At 38.7% G+C, this 26,569-nt stretch overlaps 1 protein-coding gene across 1 annotated transcript in view; it reads left to right on the forward strand.

The window, feature by feature from the left end:
• Positions 1-5,319: 5,319 nt before the first annotated feature.
• The window catches only part of ABCA4 (ATP binding cassette subfamily A member 4), a 66,505-nt gene continuing 45,255 nt past the window's right edge, over positions 5,320-26,569 (forward strand). Inside the window, exons 1-11 of the mRNA XM_033516436.1 lie at positions 5,320-5,402; positions 7,826-7,919; positions 8,429-8,570; positions 10,262-10,401; positions 13,140-13,267; positions 17,839-18,036; positions 20,548-20,637; positions 21,007-21,247; positions 22,837-22,976; positions 24,057-24,173; positions 24,781-24,978. Coding sequence (XP_033372327.1) covers positions 5,337-5,402; positions 7,826-7,919; positions 8,429-8,570; positions 10,262-10,401; positions 13,140-13,267; positions 17,839-18,036; positions 20,548-20,637; positions 21,007-21,247; positions 22,837-22,976; positions 24,057-24,173; positions 24,781-24,978 — 1,554 coding nt within the window. The 5' untranslated portion in view covers positions 5,320-5,336. The remainder of the gene's footprint in view (positions 5,403-7,825; positions 7,920-8,428; positions 8,571-10,261; positions 10,402-13,139; positions 13,268-17,838; positions 18,037-20,547; positions 20,638-21,006; positions 21,248-22,836; positions 22,977-24,056; positions 24,174-24,780; positions 24,979-26,569) is intronic.

The raw sequence follows: 26,569 nt of genomic DNA on the forward strand, positions 1-26,569 counted from the left end.
GTTTGCTTCACACATTGTGGTAGGGCTTAAACACAGTCTGCAGCTGAGAAGCAGCACAGTGTTGGTTTCTGAGCTTTGCACTGCCATTAGTCAGAGTTAGCTTCTATCTGTGGCTTTGTGAAGCTTTGTTTCTCTGTCTAGATTGAAGCAGGCTGGGTCTAACCTATGATATGAACATATGCACAACAGAAATTAGATCAAAGCCACTTGAGGAGTTGCCATAGAATCATAGAATAGGGTTATTAAGGTTAGAAAGGACCTCCAAGATTGAGTCCAACCTTTGACCAAAAACACCACATCAACTAAACCATAGCGCAAAGTGCCAGGTCCAGTTATTTCTTAAATGCTTCCAGGGTGAGTGACTCTACCACCTTCCTGAGCAATCCTTTCAGTGAAAAAGTTCCTCCTGATGTCCAGCCTGAACCTTCCCTGGGTCAGCTTGAGGCCATGCCCTCCTGCTCTGTCACTGTTTGCCTGGGAAAAGATGCCAACATCCTTGCTACATCTTGCTACACCCTCCTTGCAGGCAGTTGTAGAGAATGGTCAATTCTCTTCTGAGCCTCCTCCTCTCCAGACTAAACCCCAGCTCCCTCAGCCACTCCTTGCAGGACTCACTCTCCAGACCCTTCCCCAGCTCTACTGCCCTTCTCCAGACCTGCTCCAGCCCCCCAGTGTCTTCCCTGAAGTGATGGGCCCACAACTGGACACAGCACTCGAGGTGGTGCCTCAGTACAGGGGGACAATCCCTGCCCTGCTCCTGCTGGCCACACCATTCCTGATCCAGGCCAGGATGCCACTGGCCTTCTTGGCCCCCTGGGCACACCCTGGCTCATGTTCAGCAGCTGCTGACCAGCATCCCACTGGGCAGCCTTCCAGAAACTCTTCCCCGCATCTGTAGCACTGCTTGGGATTGTTATGACCATTTGGCAAATGCTTGTCACACTGGCCAATCTCCAGTCATCTGGGACCTCCCTGGTTTATCAGGAAGGATGATAAATGATGAAGAGAGGTATGGCAAACTCTTTTGCCAGTTCCATCAGTACTCCTGAGTGGATCCCATCCTGCTTCATGGATTTGTGAGTGTCTAAGTGGCACAGCAGGTCATTAAGTGCCTCCTAATAGATTGCAGGGGAAGTTTTCTGCTCCCCATCCCTGTCTACCAGCTCAGGGGACCAGTTGCCCTGAGGATAACCAATCTTTGTGTTGAAGACTGAGGAAAGCAAGGCATTAAATGCCAAGGCCTTTTCCTCATCCTTGGTTACAGTGTTTCCCTCTGCATGCAGTAAAGGATGGAGATTTCCTTTGGCCCTCTTTTTGTTATTAATGCATTTATAAAAACACTTTTTATTATTTTTCACAGTGGTTGTCGCTTTGAATTCTAGCTGAGCTTTTGTCATTCTAATTTTCTTTCTACGTGACCTAACAATGTCCTTGCACTCTTCCTGAGTTGGCTGCCCCTTCTTCCAAAGGTCATAAACTCTCTATTTTCGCCTGACTTCCAGTGAAAGTGCCCTGTTCAGCCAAGGCTGGTCTTCTTCCCTGCTGGCTCACCTTTCAGCACATAGGGATGGCCTGCTCCTGTGCTCTGTTATCCTTTGTGCCAGAAGCCAGGTTGAAGTGAGTGGTTTAGGTGGCACCCGTGTGCAGGGGCTCAAAGGCTCTGTGATGGTGCTGGGACAGAAGCAGAGCACAGTGCTCTGCTGTCAGAGCTGCAGTGAGTTCTGGGGGAAATCTAGAGAGTGTTAAATTCAGTGAAGCAGTTTTGTGGAGGACTTTCAAAGGTGTTCTCAAAGCCCTGTGGAGGGGAAAGGAAAAGACAAGCACTGCCACATGCTTTTTAAGGATTTTTTTAATAATGAAGGCTGGATTGTTGTTCAGCTTCTACTTGGAAGAACAATCACAAGGGGAGCTGTGATAGTGCTCATACAGAGTCATCACCCAGCATGAATACTGGTGGGAGGTTTTACTGCATAGCTGTTTCAGATGCCCTTTACAGAGGAAAATCTATAGGGAATTCAGTGTTCACTCAGTTCATAAGTGTAGTGGTCTTTTTCTGATTTTAAGAGAGTGTTGTTATCTATGTAAATGAACCTCTTTTTTGGAAATTTAATTCCTTTCAGTGCCTGTTCTCTTTCTGATTGCAGCAGTCCCAAGCCACCACTGATTTTATGAGAAGCTGCCTGTAAAGAGTGAAGATAGATCTCCACCATGACTAATCACTCCAGAAGTTCATGTACTTCCTCAGTCCAAGTGGAGTTCTCCACACATTATTACTAGGTACTATTCTTTATCATGGTTCTACTGTGCTTTTTTATTATAATGTTTTGCTCTACTTAAAGTAGTAAATCTTGAATCTTAACCACACAAATGTGTTGGTTTGTCTGAGTAATGCCCGTGTAGGAAAGGATATTTCAGGACTGAAAATTAATTTTTATTTATTTATTCTGTGCTGCTACCAAATTTTAGGTTTATCTGTCCAGTGTCTTCAGACTGCATGATTTAAGTTCTTCTTTTCCTCCTTCTTTGTCTCATCTTCAGTAATTTAGATTTCAAAACAAAATAAGGTTAACCCACATCCCTGAAGCTGTTCCATTTAGGAAAGCAAGGTTCTTTCCCTTTAGCTCCTAGAGAAGGTTTTTTAAACAAACCAGTCTAAGGAGAACAATTGTTCATCCTGAAATTACATGTGTTCCTAAAGTGTGTCTTTTTGATGAGCAATGTAGAAACTTTCTTAATGTTTTGTATGCTGATTGAAATTCATGCATTAATGTCATAACTTTAATAGTTAAGTACTTTTAAATTCTGACTCATGTAGCACAGTGTTAACCTTGGTAATCAATCTAGTAGGCACTTTCCTGGAGAGCATTTGAGCATTTTTTGTCCCTTTATGCATATAAATTAGGTTGTCTGTCATTGAATTACTTCTCTTAAAAGCAATGGCTCCCTGTAAATATCAACAAGTATAACTAGCAAGATTCAGTGTAAAAAACATCTTGAAGATTACATAGCAAACACAATCTGTATAACCTGACTTTCTGCCCTTTTTTCCCACCAAGGTTTATTCATTTGGCTTCTTTACTACTTATATTTTTAGTCTCAGAAAAATAGACTGTTCAAAGCAAATGCTAGCAGCCATTTTATCTGTCAGTCATCATCTCATTTATGGCCCTGCATGACAAATTTTCTAGCTACTAGTAGTACTACTAGTAGTACTGCTACTGGTTCAAGAGAGCTGCAGGTTTGTCACACGTAGCACAATACTTAGAAACACTAGCTAGGACTCTCTGTAGTACTGTGGAATCTCTCACTGAGAGAAAAACTCTTAGTGATGGGTGGCTGTCCTGGTTTTGTCTCAAACCAAGACTGTGGCTCAGTAAAGAACCATCAGGAGGAAAAGAAGACCATTGGCAGACTACAGATTTTATGGCCTTGATATGAAAATTTGAATTTCCTTTCACAGCTGTTGCAGAAAGATTGCAGCATCCATCTGGGGTTTAGAGGAAGGCAAGTTGGAGTGGAAAATTCTCTCTTCCTCATTTGTTCAGCAGTAGGCTTCATTTTTTCAGAGTAGCAACAGATTCAAGAGCCCTGGCCTATACAAAAGGGTCAGGAAGCTGTCTGACTGCCTATTGCTGGCAACTCAAAGTGTGAGGCTGTCATACCCCAAAGTGTATTTCTTCAAACCATCAGATCTTAGTCCATTTACTCTTCACAGCAGCAGCAGCTTTTTATAGCTAGTCTTAATTCTTGCTCTGTAACTTAAGCAATTATAGTTGATAGAGGGATGTGGAAAATTGCATGAAACTGTTGATCTCCAAAATATTGAAAATGTTCCAAGTTTGGTTAAGCATGGATGTTCTTTCTGCAGAATAGTTGCTTTATTATTTGATCCCCAGTAAGCAGCACAGCCAATTCTTACTGTGTGACCCTAAATATCCCGCTTCTATCACTTTCATGCCTGGTATATCAGAAGAGATTGCACATTCTTTATGGTCTCTTTCTACCAGTGTCAGTCATGGCTGATACCAACCCTTCCCTAGTGTTGGCCATCTCTTCCCTTGAAGTTAAAATTCCTTTGCAGTTCATAGAATGTGGACCTGAGATGATTTTCTGGAATAATCAAATCTCTTATCTGGTGTTTTTCACTACTGCTTTGTTGGCACATTAGGCCAGAATGTTCTGACTTGTTTTCCAAACCTTGTCTGTTAAAATCAGATAAAATCTCCTTCAATTAATGTAATTCCTAGAAACAAAATTCTAGAAGAATAGTGAAAAGTGAGACTTAAACACATTATCTATTTCATGAGTGGTTTTACCTGTGTAAGTTTTTGTAGAGGTTTCAGTAATCTACAGTGGAGATTCCCATAAAATCAGTTCTACTATTTCATCATTCTTACAATCAAAGTGTGCTTTCCAATATCTGACTACCATTTCCTTTTCAACATGCTCCCAGTTACTAATCATTCATAAAGAAAGAAAATATAGAAAATACTCTTCAATCATTTAAATCCCATAAAGCAGCAATAAAGTAGGAACTTGATGCAGGTAGCAAATTTAAATGATTTGTTTATTTTTTAACAGGCCCATTTATCTGATATTTGGATTTATATGTAAAATTTCCTTTTTTCTTTTGAAGGTAAAAATTCCTGGTGATTATAAAGAGTCATTAACCTGAAAAACAGAGCATGCAATGGTTTAAATTCTGTGGTATATCTACTAAAATGTAATGGGAGTTGCTGAATTTAAAAACATAAAAATAGGAAATCCTGTATTTTTTTTAAGGAAATGGCAACAGAATGTATTTGATTTTATAAACCCCATTTCACACTCAGTTAATCAATACACATTTATCATGTCTGAATGATAAACCTAATTGGATCATAATAATGAAACAGTTTTATATAAACTAATGTCTAGTAGTAAATCCATCTTTTCTTAGAAAAAATTAGTTTCAAACCACAGATTTATTGTGATAAATGATGCAACAATTAACTGCCTTCATTACACACAAGTCCAAGTTAATAGCCAAATTCAATGTTTGTGACATTTTTTATTCAAAAGGGATGTTTTCCCTCTCTACTGCTTTTTGGTGCTGATAAATGTGTCACAGGAAGTAGCCTCCAAACAAAGGAAACTCACAATTTTTCATGCATGATAATGTATCAAGTGCAAAATTAAATGGTGCAGACAATGAAAGGAACCGATCTCTGTGATAACATGATCTTAAAATAAGAACAGAAAGCTGTTATTTTGCTCTAAGGTCCATTTCTGCTGTCAGCTGAGAAATGGCAATGCATCTTTTTCCACAGGTTAACCAGAAGTATTGATGCAGAAGAATGAACTTCTTTAGGCAAGTCAGACTTCTCCTCTGGAAGAATTGGATCCTTCGGAGAAGACAAAAGGTAAAATATTGGTCTTTGGATTACAGGTTTGAACTATGCACTGGATTAAGTGGAGTACATTTATCAGCATGTAAAACTCTCAAGTCCCTCAAAGAATCACATGTGATTTTTGTAGGGGCCTGTTGTCTGGCATCTTGTCTGGTGCAGTTTGCAAAGCTGCTCTTTACACACCAAACATAGAATAGCTGTGTTGGGATTTGCTTTGACAAATAATATTGTGTACCAGAAGAGTTGTGGGTAGTAATATTTATATATTTTCACATAAAAAGATCTGTTGTTAGAAAACATCATGAGCACCATTCAGCTCAGGAAGGTTTGATTCCTAATTTTAGATTGGCTCTGCTCTTAGATGTGATTCAAGTTAGGACCTTACAGTTCAGAGAGATTGTGTCTTCTTTAGTATGGCTGAATGACATAAGTAAAGCAAAAGCCAGAAGTATTTTAAGTACTTTCAAATCCTCTTAGATCTTACGATATTTCATCTTACAGCATGACTTCATTGCAGAGTCAACAGGTGATCCACAACTAATTTAAGCTTCTCACATTTATATGGTCTTACCACTGTGCTTGTTCCATTACAATTCTCTCTGGATATTACGTTTCTCTGTGCATGTTGCTGGGATTCCTGGCTATTTATCATGTGGTTCTGCAGGCTTATGGGCTGCTTTCTGATACTTCCAGTGAATTCTGAGACACCTTTGTATCCTCTGGGTAAGGTCTACAGGAAAGAATCAGAGGCCTGACAGCACTGGTCTGTCCTTACCACACAACACATTGTGTACCAGGTTAAAATAAAGCTTCCCCTGGGCTTCAATCTTTTCCAAGCTAGTTAACTCGGACAGAAAGGCACTACCAAATTCAAGTCTGAGGATTTTGTATTTCTTGGGGATGAAGAAAGAATCAACATCTGAGCATTCATACAGGTTAACTCTTCAGCAAAGGTGGACCAAGGAGTCTCACCAGTTCTTGCCCCTCTGAGTTTGAGTGTTTAGTGTTTGTCCCAAATGGTTTACCAAATGGATGGCAATGGATCATGCTCAGACCTTGTGGACCCTGCTGGGAAGGGTCTGTAACATTGTATTCTGAGCTGTGCACAGCAGCTGTCAGGTTTCCTTTCTAATAACTGTGTCATTTGCCTTTTGCTGCTGGTAAGATTTTGTCTGCTTTTAAAAAGATCAGGCATGCATAACTTCCTTGGTGGTGGTGGGTGGTTTTATTGTTACTGTTCTGTTTTAGAAAGGAAACCCTTAAGAGGAAAAATATGAAATAGTAAATTGTTGCCTGATGTAAAGCTTTCTACCCTTTTGCTCTAAGAATATGTTGTGTTTCGCTAAAGCTGTTAGACAAAATTCTAGTGGAAAAACAGGGCAGCTCCAAAGAAACTGTTCTTAATTATGCTGTGGAGTGCCTTTTGCCCAAAACAACATTCACATGTAACCCATCTTGTCTTTGGCTCTGCTGCTATGTGCATTATTATTACGTATTTGGTACCTGGTTGGGGAGGAGGGAGCAAAGGTAAAGAAACAAGGAGGGCTTTCCTGTGCATATACTACAATCCTGGTTCTGAAGATATTTTGTCCTGGCTGTTGCAGGGAGGAGCAAAAACATGCCATGTGTCTGGACACAAAAATCCCATTGCTGCTCCTCAGAGCCCAGGGCCTGTGTTACAGGATCAAAGGACTGTAGTTTCAAACCTCTGCCAAAACACACAGAGGCAGTAAAACAAACTGAAACACAGGGGTGGAGGAAACAGACTGAAAACCAGGCAGGATGTTGCTCTGTGGTAAAGCAGTGCCCTTGATTTCTGACATGACACGGGAGGCAGTGACTGCTGTAAGTGTATTGAAAGGTCTGGGCAAAAAAGTGGCCTTTGATGGGGTCTTCTGTTGTTGAATAAGGTGTTTGATATTAATGCATACATTTATACAGGTATTAGGAAATTAATAACATTGAAATTAATGATGACAGAAAATAGAAAAAGTAAAGGTCAAAGCATGTAAAGCTTACACTGAAGTCTTTTACCTTTGGGTAAGCACAGTGTACTGACAGCCTGCTAATGAGCCCAGCAGTGTCAAAGTGTGGATTAAAAAAATCCTTTCGTCTCTTGTATCTAATCCTTGTTGCAGAATCATGCACTACCTGCTGCCTCTTTTTACCCCAGTCAGCATACTTAGATATTTCTTTAGAAGAGGTGGAGAAGTCACTGAGCACTGAGCTCATGGTGATGCTTCATGTCATTCTGATGAAATCCTCTTTTGGGTGTCCTTTTCAAATGGTGAAATAGTCAAAGGATAGCCATGGGCATGTGCTGCACTGGGCTTTTCTGCTGTGAGAGGAGGTCCCATCCCTTTGGCCACCTAGTGACTCTATGATGGTCTACTTGTAAAATTTATTTTTAACTTCCTTTTTTCCTTTTTTTCCAGCTTCGTTTTCTGGTGGAGCTTGTATGGCCTCTGTCATTGTTTCTTGTGCTTGTCTGGCTGAGGAAAGCTAATCCACTGTATCGCCAACATGAATGTAAGAATGTTCAAGATGTTATCATGATCTGACTTGTAGGTAATGGCCAAGTGTTCTCAGACAGAAGTATTTGGGCCTGTTTGCAGACTGTCACTGTCCAAAGGTGAAAGAACAGACTCCAGTTGGAGTAGCTTAGTTATTTGTAGCCATGTAGTGTAAGAATTATCAGTGAGGACATAAAAAAAAAATCTAGTTTTCCTGTGAGACACTTTCTGATCAGACTTACCTGGGATCTCAAGATGCTACCTAGTTTTAGAGTTTCGTAATACTGGTACTGAGAAAGTACTACCTCACTACCTATTTTAAAGGCATTTCACATTACTCAGAATCAATTGCTTATATTAGTGACTTCTTTTTTCTCAGTAAAAGATAAACCTATATGATTCCTATCACATTCCTTCTGTAGAGAGCCAACTCATCATGCTATTTATATTCACAGAGGCTGCATTAGAAGAGACACCTAACTTAGAAAAGACACCTAATTTATATTTTGTGTTTCGATACTCTAGGTCACTTCCCAAACAAGGCAATGCCATCAGCCGGAACACTGCCATGGTTACATGGCATCTTCTGTAACATGAACAATCCCTGTTTCCACAGCCCAACCCATGGAGAGGGTCCAGGTGTAGTGTCCAACTACAAAAATTCCATGTAAGTAGAGCTGTATATGCGAGACTGGGTTGCAGCAATACAGGCCTGCTGGGAACTGCTGATAGCCTGCTCTGGGCACCTGTTGGGTGTTCATGGGCATGAATGATGCAGAGAGAAAGGCTGGAGTATCCTCACCTTGCTTAGAAAGGTCTCTCACCAAACCAAGGAATACTAAATTTTAAATTTAATTTAAAGAATTTTAAAGAATTGTTCTTTGATATGAATTAAAAGGGAAGGTAATAATACTGGTGTGCAAACAGTGGAAGGCAAAAATTTTCAGTTCTAACACTTTGGTTTCATGCTAACAATGGTCAGCAAAGGTGCAACAGAGCTCACAATGGTAGGTTTGGGCCTTTTAGAGAGACACTTCAGTGCAAGTCTCTAGGGAATACTTGTTCAGTTAATAAAATCTTTAAGAACCTGCTCACTGAATGTCTTAGAACTAACCTTTTTGATAAAAGAGCATGGAATCCCTAAGCTTTCTTTTCTCATCATCAGAACTGTCCCTTCTGAATGAGATCTCTGATGAAGTAGCAGCAAATAACCTTCACTGCCACTTCTCATGTAGCACTGGTTTTGACTAGATACTTGTGAGACTTTAATCAGCACATAACCTTGAGATACTAAGCTTGTTTGCAAAATAGGAGAGTGGGAGATTTCCAGACTATTACTGAAAAGGGGGCTGTGGGAGTGTTTTATTGCATTGTTTGTTACAGCTGAGTCATGAAAGAAAGTATAGCGGACAAGAACCCTTAGAGTGAAAAAACCCCTGTCAGCCTGAATATAAAAAATGCTCCAAATCTCCCTGTTGTAAATTCCACTTTGGAGCATCCAATGATTAAAATTCATGAGCTAATAACGTGAAGACCATTGAAGCCCCTGTCATTTGAGAGTTTGTAACGTGGACTTAATTTACCATTTTCCCTTTTGTTCCTACTGTACAGGATTTAAAATAGTCAGTGGAACATTTTTGGTGGGGTACAATCAAAGCACACAGTAAAGCTAGAGAGCTCTGTTTTCTGTACATTCTAGCTTTTCTGAGTTGCTTGTTACAGAGCAAACTGTTACTTTGTAGGTTACAGTAAATTCAGAGTACTATAGCAGAAGTAAATTCATTGTGTTTTCTGAAGGAATTTGGTCCTTCCTGTTTGTTGTTTCCTGTAAGCTGAAACGAGTCATGTGGACTGACATATACTATTGCATGCATGGAAAAACATAATACTGTTAAAGAAGTAATGGTCTTACCTGATAGTAAGAATTTTTTATGCTTGTTCATAAATACAGGATCTTGGTGCATCCTTGCTTGATCTGCATGTTCTAACCCAGAACCAGTAGTTGAACAGCTGTGACTATTTGTTACTTGTGTTTTCCTGCTTCTCCTAGGAGAAATATTCTGAAGGAGCCAAACAAATTGGAGGGAACTGATGTGTGAGGGGAAGGATGTTTCTCTTTGTGACTGATTACACATCACTTGCTAGGCTAAGCATGTGCCCAGAGTGCCCCATTACAACTGCTGGAGCTGGCCCTGGGCTAGAACCAGGGCAGATTTGCACTGTAACTGTGAGATACAAGTTGTCTGGGGAAGGTAGCATGGCTAATGAAAGACCAGCATGTTTGTTTGGTTTTGTTTTTACTTGAAAGGTTCTCAAAAGTCATCACTCTTATTGTTTCTTCATTATTTCCCCTTTCAGCCTTGCAAGGGTATATAAAGATGCTCAGGAGCTTTTACTGGAAGCCCCTGAAATCCGTGACCTTGGAAGAATCTGGGAAGAACTGATCATTATGACTCAGTTTATGGAAACAATGAGAACTAATCCTGAAAGAATTGCAGGTAATTGTGTCTATATCCTTTAGACTATTTAATTTTTCCTTCTGAGAGCTGGATAGTAGTTACTGTGGAGGCTGGCAACATTATATTTCACATGTTACTGTGTCTCTGCTTACTGTTAGGGTAAGTTAAAATCTGTTCAGTGACAAACACGTGTCATTTGAGGGAAAGGAGAGAGGCAGTCAGCTCCATTCTAAAACCATCTTCCTTAAATAACAGTAGACAAAACTTGAAAAGCATGGATATCTCACCACACAAAGTAAAATATGGCTGAAGAAATGTCATTATTACAGTAATGAAGAATAATTCTTCATAATAATGAAGAAATTATTATTACAGTAAAAGCAGAAGCACTGAGAAAGTATCACTGGAAGACGCAGAGGAATGGAAAGTTAGGAACATGTCTGAATATATGCAGGAGTATAACTCAGAGAAGTGCTTAGAGGTACTTTGTCACAGTCTTAGCTAAAACAGGTTTGAAACGGTGAAGAAGGAAGCTCTTCATAATATGTTTAGAAAGATAAAGCATTGAACTCATAAGCAGAATTGCAAATCACAAATTCTTTGCATTAGCTTTTATTTAAAGCAACTTGCCAAACTCAAAACACAGTCCCGGGGAAAACAGGGAATGGTATGATTGTACATTTTTTGGACATGAAGTGCAGAATTTGAAAAGGTATTCCTAAAACTAAAGGCACAAAAATGGTCTGGCTTTTTGAATTTATCTGTCCAATTTTCAAATCCTTTGTCAAAGGAATAGCATTCTTATTAAAATTAGTCACTCTCCATATATTTTTAACAGGGTGTATCTAAGCCATCTGATACACATGGTCCACTATCCTATCAGAGGTTTATAATTGGAAGTAAAAAAGGGATTATGTCCTTGTAAATAAGAGTGAGGCAACCAAATGCCCCAGAATATAAACAAGAGTTTGAATATAATCTGAGCTGTTGTTTATACCCAGCCATAGAAATCAAACCTGACTATTTAGAAGCAAGGAAAAGCATGACATGCCATGGGTTTGCTATTTATTGCTAAGGGACCACACCCCATGGTTTAGGAAGTTGCCTTTGCATCCCATATCAACTTTACTCATGAAATATAGAGTACATTCCCACCAATCCTGTGACATACAATGCTAATGCTCTTTCCAAATCTGTGGGGGTTTAAAATGTGTTTTACTTAAAAAAAAAAAAATATAGAAGTTTGGGATTTCCTATTATATAAAACATAATAAAAAGTCAGTTCTGAAGCTTAACTAATAAAATACTAATCACCATCTTTCTTCATACAGAAAAAGTTACTGAAAGATTGGCTATTTAATTTCTCTGTGTTTATAGCTTACTAGTATTCCTTTCGAGTAACAATCTTAATAGAACAGCTGCAAAGTTGAGCAAGGAAAAGTTCACACATCAGAGTTGGGATTGCCCCTTCTACTGATTCCTGAAATCAGACCTACCTTTTGAGTCCTCATTCCTGGTCCCAGTCTCCCTTTGCACTGACACTTTTGATGTGCTCTTGTGGTGTGCTTTTTCCTCCCCACTGCCTGGATGCCAGGAAAGACATGAGTAAGATTATGAGGGACAGACCCCTGCTATTGTTTTCAGTGTTTACTGCTTGAATAAATATGTGGAGAAACAATTGAAGAAGTTCTCAGGCCGTGTAGCCTCAGGCCAGAATATGCTTAGTGCAGATGGAATTGTGGAAGTTAGTTGGCAAACTCTGATAAGACTCAGCTCACAGAAAGGAGTGCATGTTTATTAGAAATGTCTAAAGTTACATTCCATATGTCAGTAGAATACACACTGCTCCTGTCAATTGCCTGTTCTAAAGACTAGAAGAATTGAAGTTGTTCAAGCATTCTTTACTAAAGTCTGTGGATGCTGTGTAAGGCACCTTTAATAAAGGTATAATTTAATAAAGTTATAATAAACATTTGATGAACATGAGCAACATTAAGATTCCAAGCTTTTGTCTTGCACCATATTGAGGCAGAGTTCTCACTGATAAGATTTGTAATAAAGACAAGTTTTAAAAGATTGGAGCTGTTCAACTTTAGGAGCAGCAGTATTTTGAGTATTATTCCAGACAGTATCAGGGAAATTTGGTGGCCTCTTACATGTGACTAATTTAACAATGGGTGGTCTCACTGGTTTGCCTGAAGAGTAGTTGTTAATCTTGTTTAATATGAAGCATGAGCTACACTTTATGCTTCTCCAAAGAAATTGAGTTTTTTCTCATGGAAGATTTTCAAGGGTCACTTTTGAAATGCTAGAGAATGAGGTTAGCTAACAAAAATTGATTGACAGCAAGTGATAAATTAGTGTAAATGTAAAGGGTTGACTAAAGGTATTTACACAAGGCTCAGGAGAAAGGACACCAAGAACAGTAGCATACTTGAATCTGAACATTTCAAATAAAGCATTACATTAGAAAAAATCAGACGCTGTCAAATGCAGTCAGGGCTGCTTTCTATGTGCCCATTGCTGTAGCCCTAGTCTGAAACATCTTTGGGAGATCAGATACACAGAGCCAGATCACTCAGCATTTTCTGATTATCATTTCCCAACAAAGGATTAAAATGGTTTTGAATTGCAAAACTAATTTTAGCCCCAGTTAGTTACGACTAGGTATAAGAGCTAAATCTCATTCTTTTTGCAGATTTAAGCCAGGATGTGAGTTGTTCTTCAACTTCCTTTGTTTGGTATCTCACTGATCTGTGCATTTCTTTTTCATCCAGGAAGAGGAATACGAATTCTAGACATTTTGAAAGATGGGGAGACCCTCACTTCCTTCTTGCTAGAAAATGTTGGCCTCACAGATTTTGTTGTTTACCAGCTTATTAATGCTCAAGTGCGCCCTGAACAGGTGGGTAGAGTTTAACAGTTACCAAGTCGTTATCTGTGAGGAAAGAATTTCCTAGTTGTATGTACAAAGTAGCCTCAGTGAAGGCCTTGGGCTCAGAATAACTGATGTCTTATGGGTTGTTTGTAAAATTTCTCCCCTTTTTTTTTTTGTGAATCTAAAGGAAGAGCAGTTTGCTTTGCCTTTACAAAACGTTTTGAGTGTGCATTAAATATTAATAAAATATTAAATAAACAGCAAAATCCTTTTGTTGCACCCAAATAATAAGCATCAAGAAATAGTACTGCCAAGTTCTGCATCCATCCCCATGACTGAAGACTTGACTCAAGAGCATAATGAAGCTGTTCATCCTTTTGAGATAATAGTCCTGATGAGAGAAGAACTATTGGAGGTTCTTAGTTTATAGTTTAAATTCTCTGCCCTAATGTCAGCATGGTGGCTTTTGGTATTGTCTCACATGAATAGGTGGAAGTGGAGAAGCAGAGCCACTTTCTTAGATTCTGATTGAATAATAAATCTGCTCAGAAAAGTCAGAATGAAAAGTGCAGGTCAAATCCCTCCTGAAGCAGTTAAGCTTCAAGTTAAGTCCAGGCTGTCTCTGCTTCTGCATGTACATGCTGTATTTGCTTCTGCATGGTGACTGGGAGCTCTGTGAGGAATGCTATATTAATGAATGAATGTTGCTGAATTGGAATTCTGGAATCATTTCTACACTGCATTAGTGTGGGTGGAAGCAAGTGAATAACTGAGGCTCAAAGACACAATTCCTCTGTTTCACTGCCACATAAAATGCAAATACTGAAACTGTGTGTGGGCAGAAAGAGGGAGGGTATTCATGACCTTTCATGCAGTTCCTTTTGTGCATCACAGGTTTTAGCTGGTGTGACCAGTAGCCAGATTACTTATCTGCTGTATTGTTGATTGGTACTTGGGGAAGCCCTCCCCTCTCCTCACTTTATCACAAATCAAATACCACAAGATCATACCAAAGCCAGTGTCAGTTGATACATCCTATGTCACTATCAGACATGAAATAATTCACACAGATGCAGCTCGAAGTGTGATGAAAGAAGATGAAAGTTTATTTGTTCTTTCAGTATTTATAGGTTTTTGAAAATGACCAGGGATTGGGTAGTCAGGTCACCACCTTCCCAACTGGCTATGAGAGATGTCCATCAAAAGGCAAATCTTTAATGGAATGTATAAACACCTATGTTTATTGTTACTTTCCTGGGAATGTGGCTAGAAATTATGAAAACAATATTGAAAGGCCTGATTCTCAGGGTGACAATCCTACATATTTTCACACTTCTGTGTCAGCTGAGATGTTGAAAATTTGCTTCCTTGCTGCTGTGACAATATATACAGATATGCTGCTGGATTTCTCTTTCCCTATTCATTCCTAACCTCTTCTACACCAGATGTCTGCTGTGTCAGGAGAACTGAGTGCTGCTGTGTTAGACTGTGTTAGCTCCCCAGTGGCATTTATTCATCTACTGCTAAAAATTCTTCTTGCCAGTGTATGCAGAACTGAAGTTTTCGACACCATCACCAAAAAAAAAATGATTGAAACCTGCTGGAATGTGGTGTCTTTCTGCTGTATTTTCTATGCTGATGTAGAAAGAGATGTACTCCTCTTTATGCTGGAAATTAAAGAAATTGAGCATTGGTTAGAGGAAGCTGGAGGAGATCCGGTGTTAAATGCCACTGTTGCTGCCCTCTATACAGTTTCCTTGTTAGCAGTAATTACAGGGATACAAGATCATCTCACCAGAGCTGATTTATGGCTATGAGGAAAGAAACTGCTGTGAATACTTCCTTCAGGTGAAAATGATTCAGAAAAAACAAACACATAATTTTGAAGACAGAATGAGATAATTCTTTTCAATAGGAATTGAACATTGCATTTTCTGTGGGGGATAATTTGCTTCATTCCAATAGCCCTTTTTGATAAGCGAGTTTTTGGGCTGAACTTATGCATGGTTGAGGTGGAAGTTTCAGAGCCATGACTAGACCCTAGATCTATGGTTGTCTTAATCCTCAACTGATAATTGATCTCCAGTTCTTCATGCTGCTGTGCCCTCTGTTTGCCTGCATATTTCTGTGCACCCCTTCCCCCTGCTGCTGATGGCACAGAGCTGATCAACCTGAAAGCAACTTGTTTACAAAAGCCTGGCTGTTGCCAACAGCTGGCTGGAGATCTAGGTCTGAGCCGCCTGGGAGTCAGGAAATGACACACAGAGCTGAAAGCTAAACCTGATCAAACAGCCAACTAGCTGAAAAAATAATTTGGACTTCATCTTGCCAGCTTTGGCTAAACAGTGACACATTGATTAAAAAAAAAAAAGGTATTGAAGTTTCCCTCTGAGGGCCTGCTTTTTTGAGTCATTCTAAGATAAAGATAAGAAACTGATGTTAAAACACAATGAGAAGTTCAGGAAAGATTGGCAGCAGCACAGCCTACCGGAAAAATTGGAAGGGTGGAGGTTTTATGTTTTTCTAATCCCATCTGTTCATGAATATTATTGAAATGCAGTTAGAGTTTGTAAATAACAACTCTTTTTTTTTTTTTTTTCTGTGTTTATCCTTCTCAGTGATGTTAATGTCACTGTTTCCTCATTTCACAAATCAAGGCTCCCAGGCTGCCTCCCTGTGCAGCCCAGTGTCATTGCAGCTGGCACTGGCTGATGAGGACCATGCCAAATGAGGCATGTGTGGTTAAAAAATGCTGTTCTTACCACACACATCCCCAGGACATAAGCGACTGAACAAATACGCAAATTATTTTACTGACACAAACTTAATTCCAATTCAAATGTTCCAGTTTGAAGGAGGGCAGGGGTGTGTGGTTTTGGAGGTTTTTTGCAAGATAGACTGGATCTGTCTGTTGAATTCCTTCTTTTGCATTCTGCCTCTCTCCACACTGTCTAACTTGTGTTTACAATGCCTTTATATCAGCACAGCTGCAGTGATGATAGTGTCTCCCGGATACTTCTAGAAATTCACATCCCTTTTTTGCATCATAATTCCAAAATACAATCTGTGTGTAATTCGGAGTCCTTTCTTTTTTTGTCAGCTGCAGCTCCATAAGCTGAAATTCAGGGCAGTCGTGGCAGATAAAATACAACATTATCCTAGACCTCTCTGACTCTACCTTTCATATTCTGGATGCTTTCCAGAGCTGCACTTGCACTTTGGTTGATAGCTTCTGACAGATGAAGCACTTAATGAATAACTCCTCAGTCTACTTTGATCCACTCTCCAAAGCAATTAAATTATTTTTTTTCTCATTCCTCAGTGTTTTTAAATATTCTCTTTACAGGCACCACCAAACAAATCTTAGCTGCTAACTATAAGAGATTTACACATATAAAATCTTGATAATGATGAATTTCTTAATTTGCTTAGATAAGAAATAAATATGCACCTGTCTCACCTGGTATAGGTGTGGTATGTTTTTTTAATCCGTATGTCTTAGAGACTGGAATGTTCAGCAGATTATTTTTCTAAAAAAATTATTTTCTGGGTAGATTTTTACAGTTTCTTTCTTGTGCAGCTTATAAAATTCAATTAGTCTAATGAGATTGTGACAGTGCATAGTTCTTGCTTGTCTGAAAGGCTGTGTTCATCTCAAACACAGTAGGCATTTACAGTCATCATAGTGTTCTGTTAAATTTGCACTGTGGAAGGAGATGGACAAAGGATGGGAACACTAGCTTTTAAGCAACTTCCAGAGCTACTTTTTATTATATGACCATGTATGCTGTATATTGTAAAGTAAGTTGAATTTATTCATAGACTACAAAGAGCATTCCATAACAACAATGTAAATCTCATGTAAATCTGATTTCTACAGAGTTATTCTGCATTTACATTGGTTTAACTATAAACTAATGCATTCTCATTAGTGAATACTAAAGATAAAAATTTGGGCTTTTTCTGTTCCATGTTTATATTACAAGTGGTAAACAGTAAATGGGTGTGATTTAATGTAAAATGGCTTTGTAAACCCTGGCTATATGCCTGTGCAGAGTGACAGTGAATAATGGCTGTGGGAAGCATTGTAGTGGAATAGTCAATAGTGAAATGGAATGCTGAGGTAAACCAAGCTTGAGAATCAGAAGTATTGGCCCTTTTTTGTTTTTTCTTAGAAAAAGTAACAGCAAAAATATAACTAACCTGAACACAAAAGGTAGAGTGATGCAGTAATACCATTTGGTCCTGGTAAAATAATTTCAAGCAAATTGCAACTGTCCCTCCTTAGCCACAAGGATGGGTGGCACATCTTCAGGTGTGCCTAGTGAGGAAGGGAAGATGACTGACAGGGACTTTTGCAGTGAAAGGAAAACTCGCCAATGAGAAGACAAAAAATGTGTCTGAAGGCAAGGTGATCTAGCATAACATCAAGTGAAGGTGATTCAAGGGTTGATGCTTTAGCTGACCACATTGCTCTGCCATTCATTAAAATATAGCAGGGGCTGGTATCAAACTGTCCCCTTTTGATAAATGTTTAATTGTTCCTGAGCAGTGTGCAAGTTTCATAATAATAAGTGAAATGTTGGTTTTGGTTGCAGTTTGCCTATGGTGTTCCTAGCTTGACTCTGAAGGACATTGCTTGCAGTGAGATGCTCCTGGACCGCTTCATTATCTTCAGCAGCCGAAGAGGTCTCCCTTCTGTACACAAGGCCATGTGTGCCCTGTCCCAGGACAGTCTGCAAAGAGTAGAAGATGCCTTGTATGCAAATGTTGATTTCTTTAAGCTATTTCGGCTGGTAAGTATTAACACAATTAATCCTGCTTTGTGATGTCTTTTTTTTGTCCTTTTTTTTTCTTATATTTCATTGGCCTTCAAGAATTTTTTGTAATACATCACCAATGTTCCAAGTGGTCTTTGTTTATTTACCTCTGCAAATGTAAGGTTATGGATGGTAATTGTTAACCTACCAGCAGCAGGACACCAGATAGTTCAGAGTATGTTTTGGGATGAAACAGATTAAATTCACAGTACAGCAGAACTAAGAGATTCAAATGCAGTTTTTAAGTCGAAGTTTGTGTTGGAATATTATCTGGTCTTTCCAGTCTGCGTAGCAAAACAGTGTGTGGAAAAATCTACAGGGACCTTCCTGAGGATTCTAAAAATACCTGATACATCCCATTCTGTCTTTGCTCCATCCAGCATGACAGAATTTTATGCTATAGTCAAAGTCATGATGTAGCTTGAGTTGGCATAGCCACTCACAGTTGGTGAGCCACTTTTATAAGAGCCAAACCAACCAAACTAGGAAGTTGTGCTGGCTTTCATCACTCTTTCTGTAGAAGCTTTTCCTTACCTCTGTTCATTTTCTTTGCCTTTCTTTGTGTTCCTGTTTTTACTGTGACCTTGCTATAAATTACATACTTCTGCAGCCTTGGTTTAGTATGGAGTTATTATGCCACTTTAGCTATATATGTAAGGATAAATTAATATTGTCACTTTAAATATATAATAAAATACAAATTATATCAAATAAATAAATATGGCATATTTTTCTAGTATTTAATTTATATTCTGCATCTGAGGTGGTGCTTTCAGAGAACTGTTAATAAAGGCACTAAGGTATCTTTCCTCATGATAGCAAACTTAAGTCCATCACTGTGTATATGTCTTTCATGTTTGTTTTCCCTATGATCATACTTTGCATTTTTCAACACTGAATTTAATTTGCTGTTTTTCACCTTGTAATGTAATGTCATGAAACCATCACCTTGTCAGTTGGCTTTATAGAAGCAGGCAGGATATATGAAAGACCCATCAAGTTGCATAGGAAGTATTGATTGGACTCTGCTGCCACAGAAGTGTAGCACTATGATTAATTTAACATGGATTTTGTTCCGTTCTGAGTTGCCCAGAACTGGGGACAGAAGATGCCAGGAGCTGTAATTTGTCACACTAGCAAAACACAGTTTGATTATTGTAGCATTGGTAGTCAGTCATTGTGCCCATGTGATTTTACCAACCCTGATAAGGATTTGTGGTCAGCTTCTGAGAGCCGCTGTTTTCCATTCCTAAAAATATATTGTCTTATGTTTCATATATCTTATGCTTGCAGAGAAATAATACTAAGTATTTCTAAGATAGATTTTCAGTATTTGAGGACTTAATGTGAATATTCACAATGTACTGCCCAGCTTTTCTACAGGTTACAATTCCTGTTCCTCAGAGTTTTAAAAAGACCAGGTTAAGGCAGGTGCTCCAAGAACCCTGTATAATCTTTGCACAGACTGGTTCCCCTTTCGGGACAAGGAAGAGTGTATTTTGAAGCCCTGCATGAATTCTTCCTGCCTGAATGTCAAGTAACAGATCAGAACACACTAGCATGAGCTTTCCATAAAAGATCTCATCTTTGTGACTCCCTGCCAGGTACATACACAGTGCAGCTGACTTCTGCTTTCTTAACCACCTACTGACTGAAGGGAATGGCAAGCAATCAGCAGGGTGTATAGGCATTTTTGGGGAAGGCTTTTTAGGGGCTTGTCCCATAAATATCACAGTCTAGCTATCTACCAGTCCAGCTTTATATTTTATTGTAATAGCAGAAAAAATGCCTGAGAGAGCCTCAAGAGTGCCAGCTCCAAGTGCATATGTGATTCTTTAGTCAGCTGACAAAAAAGGATACACTGATGCAAACAAAGTGGTATGTGACAGCACACCATGGTGTCACTTGTTTAAGTCATTGATAAATAAAATATTACCTTCTACTGAAAAGGAAATTTGGTCAGTCTGCAGGAGCCTGGGAAAGTAATGGTTTCTCTCAGGTTTGGCAGACAATGAGGACCAGACTATCCAAAATCAGGAAATCTCTGAAATATAAAGTTCTACAAATTATTTACCTCTGTGGCAAATGGGGGCTTCTGTATCAACCTTACCTAAATTTGGAAGTTACCAAGAGTCTTTATATCTCACTGGAAGAATAACCTCTGTGAGAAGCAGCTTCTCAAATGTCCCAGTTCCTGCATTCCTCCTCCATTTTTGTACCTTTTGTCATGGTGAATTTAGATGAGAAGAACAAATCCCAATATATATTTTTAGTGGCCTGTGTTTGTTTCAGCCTTGTATTAGAAAGAACATTTACACAGACTACTGTGTGTCTGGGAACTGGATTTCTGTCCCCATAAGAGAGGCTTATAAGATATAGTTCCAAATAACTCAAAGAATTTCAGCTACAGTTACCATTTGGATTTTCTTCTCATTGTTATAACTGTTGTCAAGTAGAAGTTCATCTCTATTTTTTATGTACCCACAGCTTCCTACTGTGTTGGACAGAAACTCACCAGGTGCTGACCTAAAGGCCTGGGGGAGGGTGCTGTCTAATGTCTCCCAAGCAGTGCAAAAGGTAAGTGGCCTAATAATAAATTACATAGCTCATAGTCCTTGTTTTCCTTTGTTGTTTTTATGTTCCAGTTACCTGCCTTACCAGAAAGAAAATAGACTTGTTGGGGAAGAGCTGATTCCTTAAAAATTCATTCTTCTCTCATTACCAAATAAATGTGGACATACTCATTGGCAATTCTGAAGTGTATTCTTTTCTTCAGAAAAGATATCAAAAACAAGAACTGAAAATGGTGCCTGTGACCAGGTCAGAGGAGATGAAAATATGAGGTTCTGACTGCATTCACACTTTACCATCTGGGCACAACTGCAACCGTGCCAGATACTTACCTGCTTTGAGGGCTGCAATTAATCAAGTCTTGTCTTACTGCAGCTGGCCAGGAAGCCAAGTGTTCAGGACCTTTTGAGGGTTCTGCAACCATTTGTACAAGATGGAATGCCAGAATCCTTAGGCCACTTGGTGAGATCCCTGTCGGATCTTTTCTGTGGCTACCCAGAAGGAGGTGGATCCAGAGTGCTTTCCTTCAACTGGTATGAAGATAACAACTACAAAGCTTTCCTGGGGATTGACTCAACAAGGAAGAAATCTGGTTATCTTTATGATAATGCAACCAGTAAGTTTTTCCATCAAACCATTAAGATACTCTCGACATAACGTAAGGTGCACCTTATGTTCAAGTACTAGCATAGAATGCTGCTTCTATAAATAACATTTTAAAGCAGTTGATTCAGGTGAAATGGTACCATGGTCTAGTTGTGGTGTTAGGGTATGGGTTGGACTTGATGATCTTAGAGGTCTCTTCCAACCTAGTCATTCTGTTGAATTCTGTTGTTGAATTCTGTCGTTTAATTCTGTTGAAATGAATTTACTTCACACTTACTTCATAGCTGGAAGCAGAGAATCCCAGGAATTGAGAACTGACAGGAATACACTTGCTTTTAATATGGAGGCAAAAACATAGGCATGATCATAATTAAGACAGTCCCTCTGTTTTATCTTCCATTATATGTTACTGATATCAGGAAAAACAAGATGCCCCTGAAGAGGGTTCAGGAAAAGATGGTGTGGCATTCTGGAATTACTTTTTGCCAAAATATTTTTCTTTATTTTTTTAAACTTTATTTCTTCTTGTAACTTCTTTGATGGCCTGGGGCACAGGAATTTAAAAATCTCTCTTTTCAAATAATAGTCAATTTGACATATGGTCACTGTTATCTTCCAGTGTTAAAGTACATCTATTTTGTAGTAGTAATGTTCTACAGCATGATTACATTTTACATAGAAAATATTACAATTTAGCAATTTCTGCTGCTTTTATTTCCTCACTATTTATTTCCTCCTACTATAATAGCATATAATGCAAAGAAGTACCATTTTTTTACTGTTTGTTATTTTGTCTTTCTATTATGTCCCCTTCTGTTTGTCATTTAGTTTTTCTCTACACTGAGCTCACCAGCAGTTTTTTTCTGTACTACCACTCATGTTATAGCTGGTAGTTCTGTGTCCCTTCTGCTATGATAGATATGGTTGCATGGTTACAAAGTACAGATGAGCACTTTGCTTACAGAGACTCCTACCTTCCACTATTTGTGTTGACACTTGGTTCTACTTATGTCCGAGACTTCCAAAGACCTGTAAAAGGCCCAGCACTCCATCTCTTCAGCCAGGAAACAAATTAATTGAATGCTAGCCAAGTAAACTAATTACTTCATAGTGCAGGAGTAAGGTAAAAATATTTGCATTAAAAAGTTTCATTTTAAATTATTTTAAGATCCAGCCAGTTCTGAACTGGAGTTCAACATCTAAGCCCACAGGATCAGCTTTGTACCAGTAACAGCTACAATACAAAGGAGCTAAGTCATTAGGAGTAAAGCAAATAAAGCTCAAACTGCTCAGTGGGTTCTGAGTTGTCTCAGAACTGTCTTGTTTCCTTCCATTTGAAACACATATAAATAACAGCAACTTTCAAATAATTATTTATATTTGTTTTTCCAATTTCCGTAGCATATTTTACAACTCCAGTATCTACTTAATAGTCTTTTTTATCCATTCAGTCATTGTACTTCTGCATTGCAGAATGTGATTTTACTCATTCAGATTCAAACTGTCTGTACTGCCAGTAAAAAGCCCACCAGGATGTTATGTGTGATAGGATTTCAGTAGGGTTACATAAAGACTGTCTTTCTTTCTTTCTGTCTGTAGCACCATTTTGTAATGCATTGATCCAGAACTTGGAATCAAACCCTTTAACCAAAATAGCCTGGACTGCTGTGAAGCCCCTGCTGATGGGAAAAATCCTTTTTGCTCCTGATTCACCTTCTGTACGGGAAATCATAAAAAATGTAAGAGGTTCTGAAATGCAAAAATGTATATTTCTAAAAAATTGTGTACCAAGAAACATCTTTTGAAAAACAGTCATCCAATTACCTCAGCCTAATCAAATTTTCTTCTCAAAACTCCATTTGTTCTCAAAGGACAGATACTCTGTCTAAAAAACGGGAGACAGGTCTTGACTGATTCCTCCCATCTTGGTCCACACTGCATGGCTTTTCCAGCTTGCCCAAGCAGCTAATTGTTGACGTGATTCCATATTCACACTAGTAAACATAGTAAGCAATATTTATTTTACAGAGGCAGGAACATGAGCAGCTCTCTGCCAGTAAATATTTAAATGGGGCAACTGTGAGGCTTGGATAAGCGCATTGAGAACTAACACTGAGAATTGCAAACCAATAGCAACATCATGGTTAATTATTTTATCTTTTGAAATCATAAAGAATTTTCACTTCATTAAAATAGGATAAAGCCTGGACTCTTCAGCAAAATGCTTGAAGTTGGGTGAAAAGAATCTGAACAGTTAAATCAAGGTTGCATATGACCAAGGTTTTGGCCACCTCATAACCGGCAATTCACTACTCTAGAGATCTGTACAAGGCACAGAACTGCTGCTCAGAACTCACACAGAAAAACATCAGATTTAAAGTAGCTCAGCATTTCAGGTCTTAATATCATAGCTATGGGAGTATCTGTCTTTTCCAGCTGCCTTCCATTCATTCATCTACTCACATCATCATCTTTCTTAGTGGAGAGAAATAATCAAGGGGAAAAATTCTAAATAATTCTACCTAAAATGTGATTATTCAAAGGAATTGAAGTTAACTAGTCTTAATGTGCAATTGTTTTTTCCATTACATATATCACAGAATTTTGTCCTAAATTACTTGGATTCTGGCTGATTTTACAGATTCTTTTTCTGATGGTTATTAAAATTTCTGTTCTTAGAACAAGTTGGTTAAGTTTAAAAGGTAAAAACTACAGCTGTCTAAGTTAGGGATTCCCCTGTCACCAAATCCTGGATGGATCATAAATTCTGTCTGTCTCCTTAGATTTCTAACACTCTTTTCTGCTGGTTTTTTCATCAGGCAAACTCCACTTTTGAGGAACTTGAACGCCTCCAACTGTTGACCAAAGCTTGGGAGGAAGTAGGACCTCAGCTGTGGCACTTCTTTCAAAACAGCCTGCAAATGAATATGATCCGTGTACGTTATAATTTTTCAAAGATCCTCAGTAAGAGCAGCCTTTCACCATCTTTTATTTTTATTAATAGAGGAAACAATTAATTTGAAAGGTTTGGCCAGAAGCACAGCCTTTGCAGCAAGGAAGCTGTGGCCTTTAAGGCTGTTGGCTGCTAGGTTTGGTTTGAAGGCAAGTCATAGATGCATTACAGCATCTCAGTGGCAAAACCTTAGATCTAGGCAGTCAAGAATCTGGCTAAAGACTTCTTAATAAAGGCAGAAATTGCTGCTTCCTTGCCTCCCCAAAATGTCTTTCAAGAACAGACAACTTGATTTTCTTGAATTCCATATAGGCAAAGAAGGCAGTTTTTCTATATTGTATTAGGCATTTATAACATTTATCCTCTTGCTTATAAGGAAAGAATGCAATAAATAGTCAAGGAAAAATTTCTTTTCATCCATTCTTCAGATCACACGTCCAGTTATGCAATTATCCACTTGTAAATTTGATTCCTTAGCATACCCTTTTGCCCTTATTCATATGTTGAAGGAGTTATGGAAATGGAAACCTTTCTAGCTAAATAGGGAAAGACGATCATTGTGGCAAAGCTGTCATGATGTGTTTCTTCAGGACTCTCTGAAGCACCCGACAGTGAGGGACTTCCTGAACAGCCAGATGGGTGCGGAAGGCTTCACCACAGAACATATAATCAACTTTCTCCACAATGGATCTTCAAGGAGCCGGGAGAAGGGAATGGTGGACTTTGACTGGCGGAACATCTTCAGTGCTGTAGACCAAGTTCTGCGTTTGCTCAGTCAGTATTTGGAGGTAAATTTGCCTCTGCCCCTTCAGGGAATAGTTGTAGAGGATATCTTAAAACCAGTTAGGTGGTACTTGGGTCTGTGGTAACAGACAAAAAAGATCATAAAATCTTTGTTTGTTTCAAGTTGAATTTCATTATTAAATGCATGTGTTTAGAATAATATAGTGGTACAAGTACATGAATACTTATTATTAAAAAAAGTTCAATTTTATGATCTTCAAATGCTTTATTCAAAATGTTGGTTGAATGTCTGAACACATTTCAATGCTGAGAGGCAGAAAGTGAATGCAAAACCTCAAAGAAATGTTATTTCGTAAGTATTAATAACCAACAGGCCACTAATTTCAGCAAGGTCAGGAGCAGAAAAACTAACAGTTCTTTGGTAAGTCCCCTTGCAGGTTTTTAAGCACCTGATCAAAATTCCATTGAAATAAATGAAGGAGTTTCCACTTGTTCTGTGGTCACCTCTGACAAAACGTTTGTCTCTTTCCTGCGCTCTGTACCTCTGTTTAGCAAGTGGTGCCTTCTGAGGATTTTCAAGAGAAAATTGGTACTAGGTATAGGCAACAAGACTAAGCCTAACTCCTAATTTAAATCCAGTTCAGTTTAAAAAACCATTTGTCCCCTGCAAGAAAGCAGGAACTGAAAGATTATCTGCCTTCCTACAGCTAGTACAAGAAGGAGCAATAAAGGCTTTGCACAAAGCTCTGCTGATTCATTTAATGATCTTTTTCTATCACGTTATTGTGATACAAAGTGAGTGAAATATATTGTGTGCAGCAGGTCAGTGCTGGAACATCAATAAGATCAGAACAGTTGCTCTACCTGGTAACAGATCTTTGTGTCCTAATGTTCTTTGTAATGAGCTTATTCTTTAAAGTCTTCTGTTTACACGAGTTGTAAATGCTTGGGAATGTTTTCCCACTGTGCCAGACACAATGGTAACAAACACTCCCTTTGGGGAATAGCCTGCTCCTTACCGCCATAGCATGCAATATGGACAGGTGTGTTGCTAGCAATGATCTTTGGTGACTCCAACTCTCTACTGCAAACTGTGATGCAGCTGAGAATCCCACAAATTGCTTCTCCTCGTCACCCTAAGAATTTCCTGTTCTTCCCTTTGATTACCTTAGGCCACAGAACAGCTACACTCTTAGTCAGAGCTGCACAGTCACCTCTTTATGTTTATTGCTGTCTGGTTTTATCTTCCAAACCTGGTCTTATTATTTTGGTTTTGATTTTCCCATTTTCATTGGACCATTTAAAATTGTTAAATAATGACTGGGAGGAGATTTGAAATAAATTTCCCCAATCAGTTGATAGATTAATTTTGATACAGTGAGGTTTATAAAGACTCAAACTGAGTTCAATTCACTGAGGAGAAAGGAAAACCCAGGTAGAGCATACAGCTTTTGTTTTGAATGCAATTCATGTTAAAACAAATAAATCCTAGCTTTTGGCTCATAGATTACTATATGAAATGTGTCTTCACTTTCAAACTGTGTGAATTACTGCACCACTCCTGTCTTGGCCTATATTCTTACACAAGCTTTGGTTTCACTCTACTCATTGAGAAGATCTATAAGCATTTGTGTT

This window comes from Parus major, chromosome 8, assembly GCF_001522545.3.
Source record: "Parus major isolate Abel chromosome 8, Parus_major1.1, whole genome shotgun sequence".
Lineage (NCBI taxonomy): Eukaryota > Metazoa > Chordata > Aves > Passeriformes > Paridae > Parus > Parus major.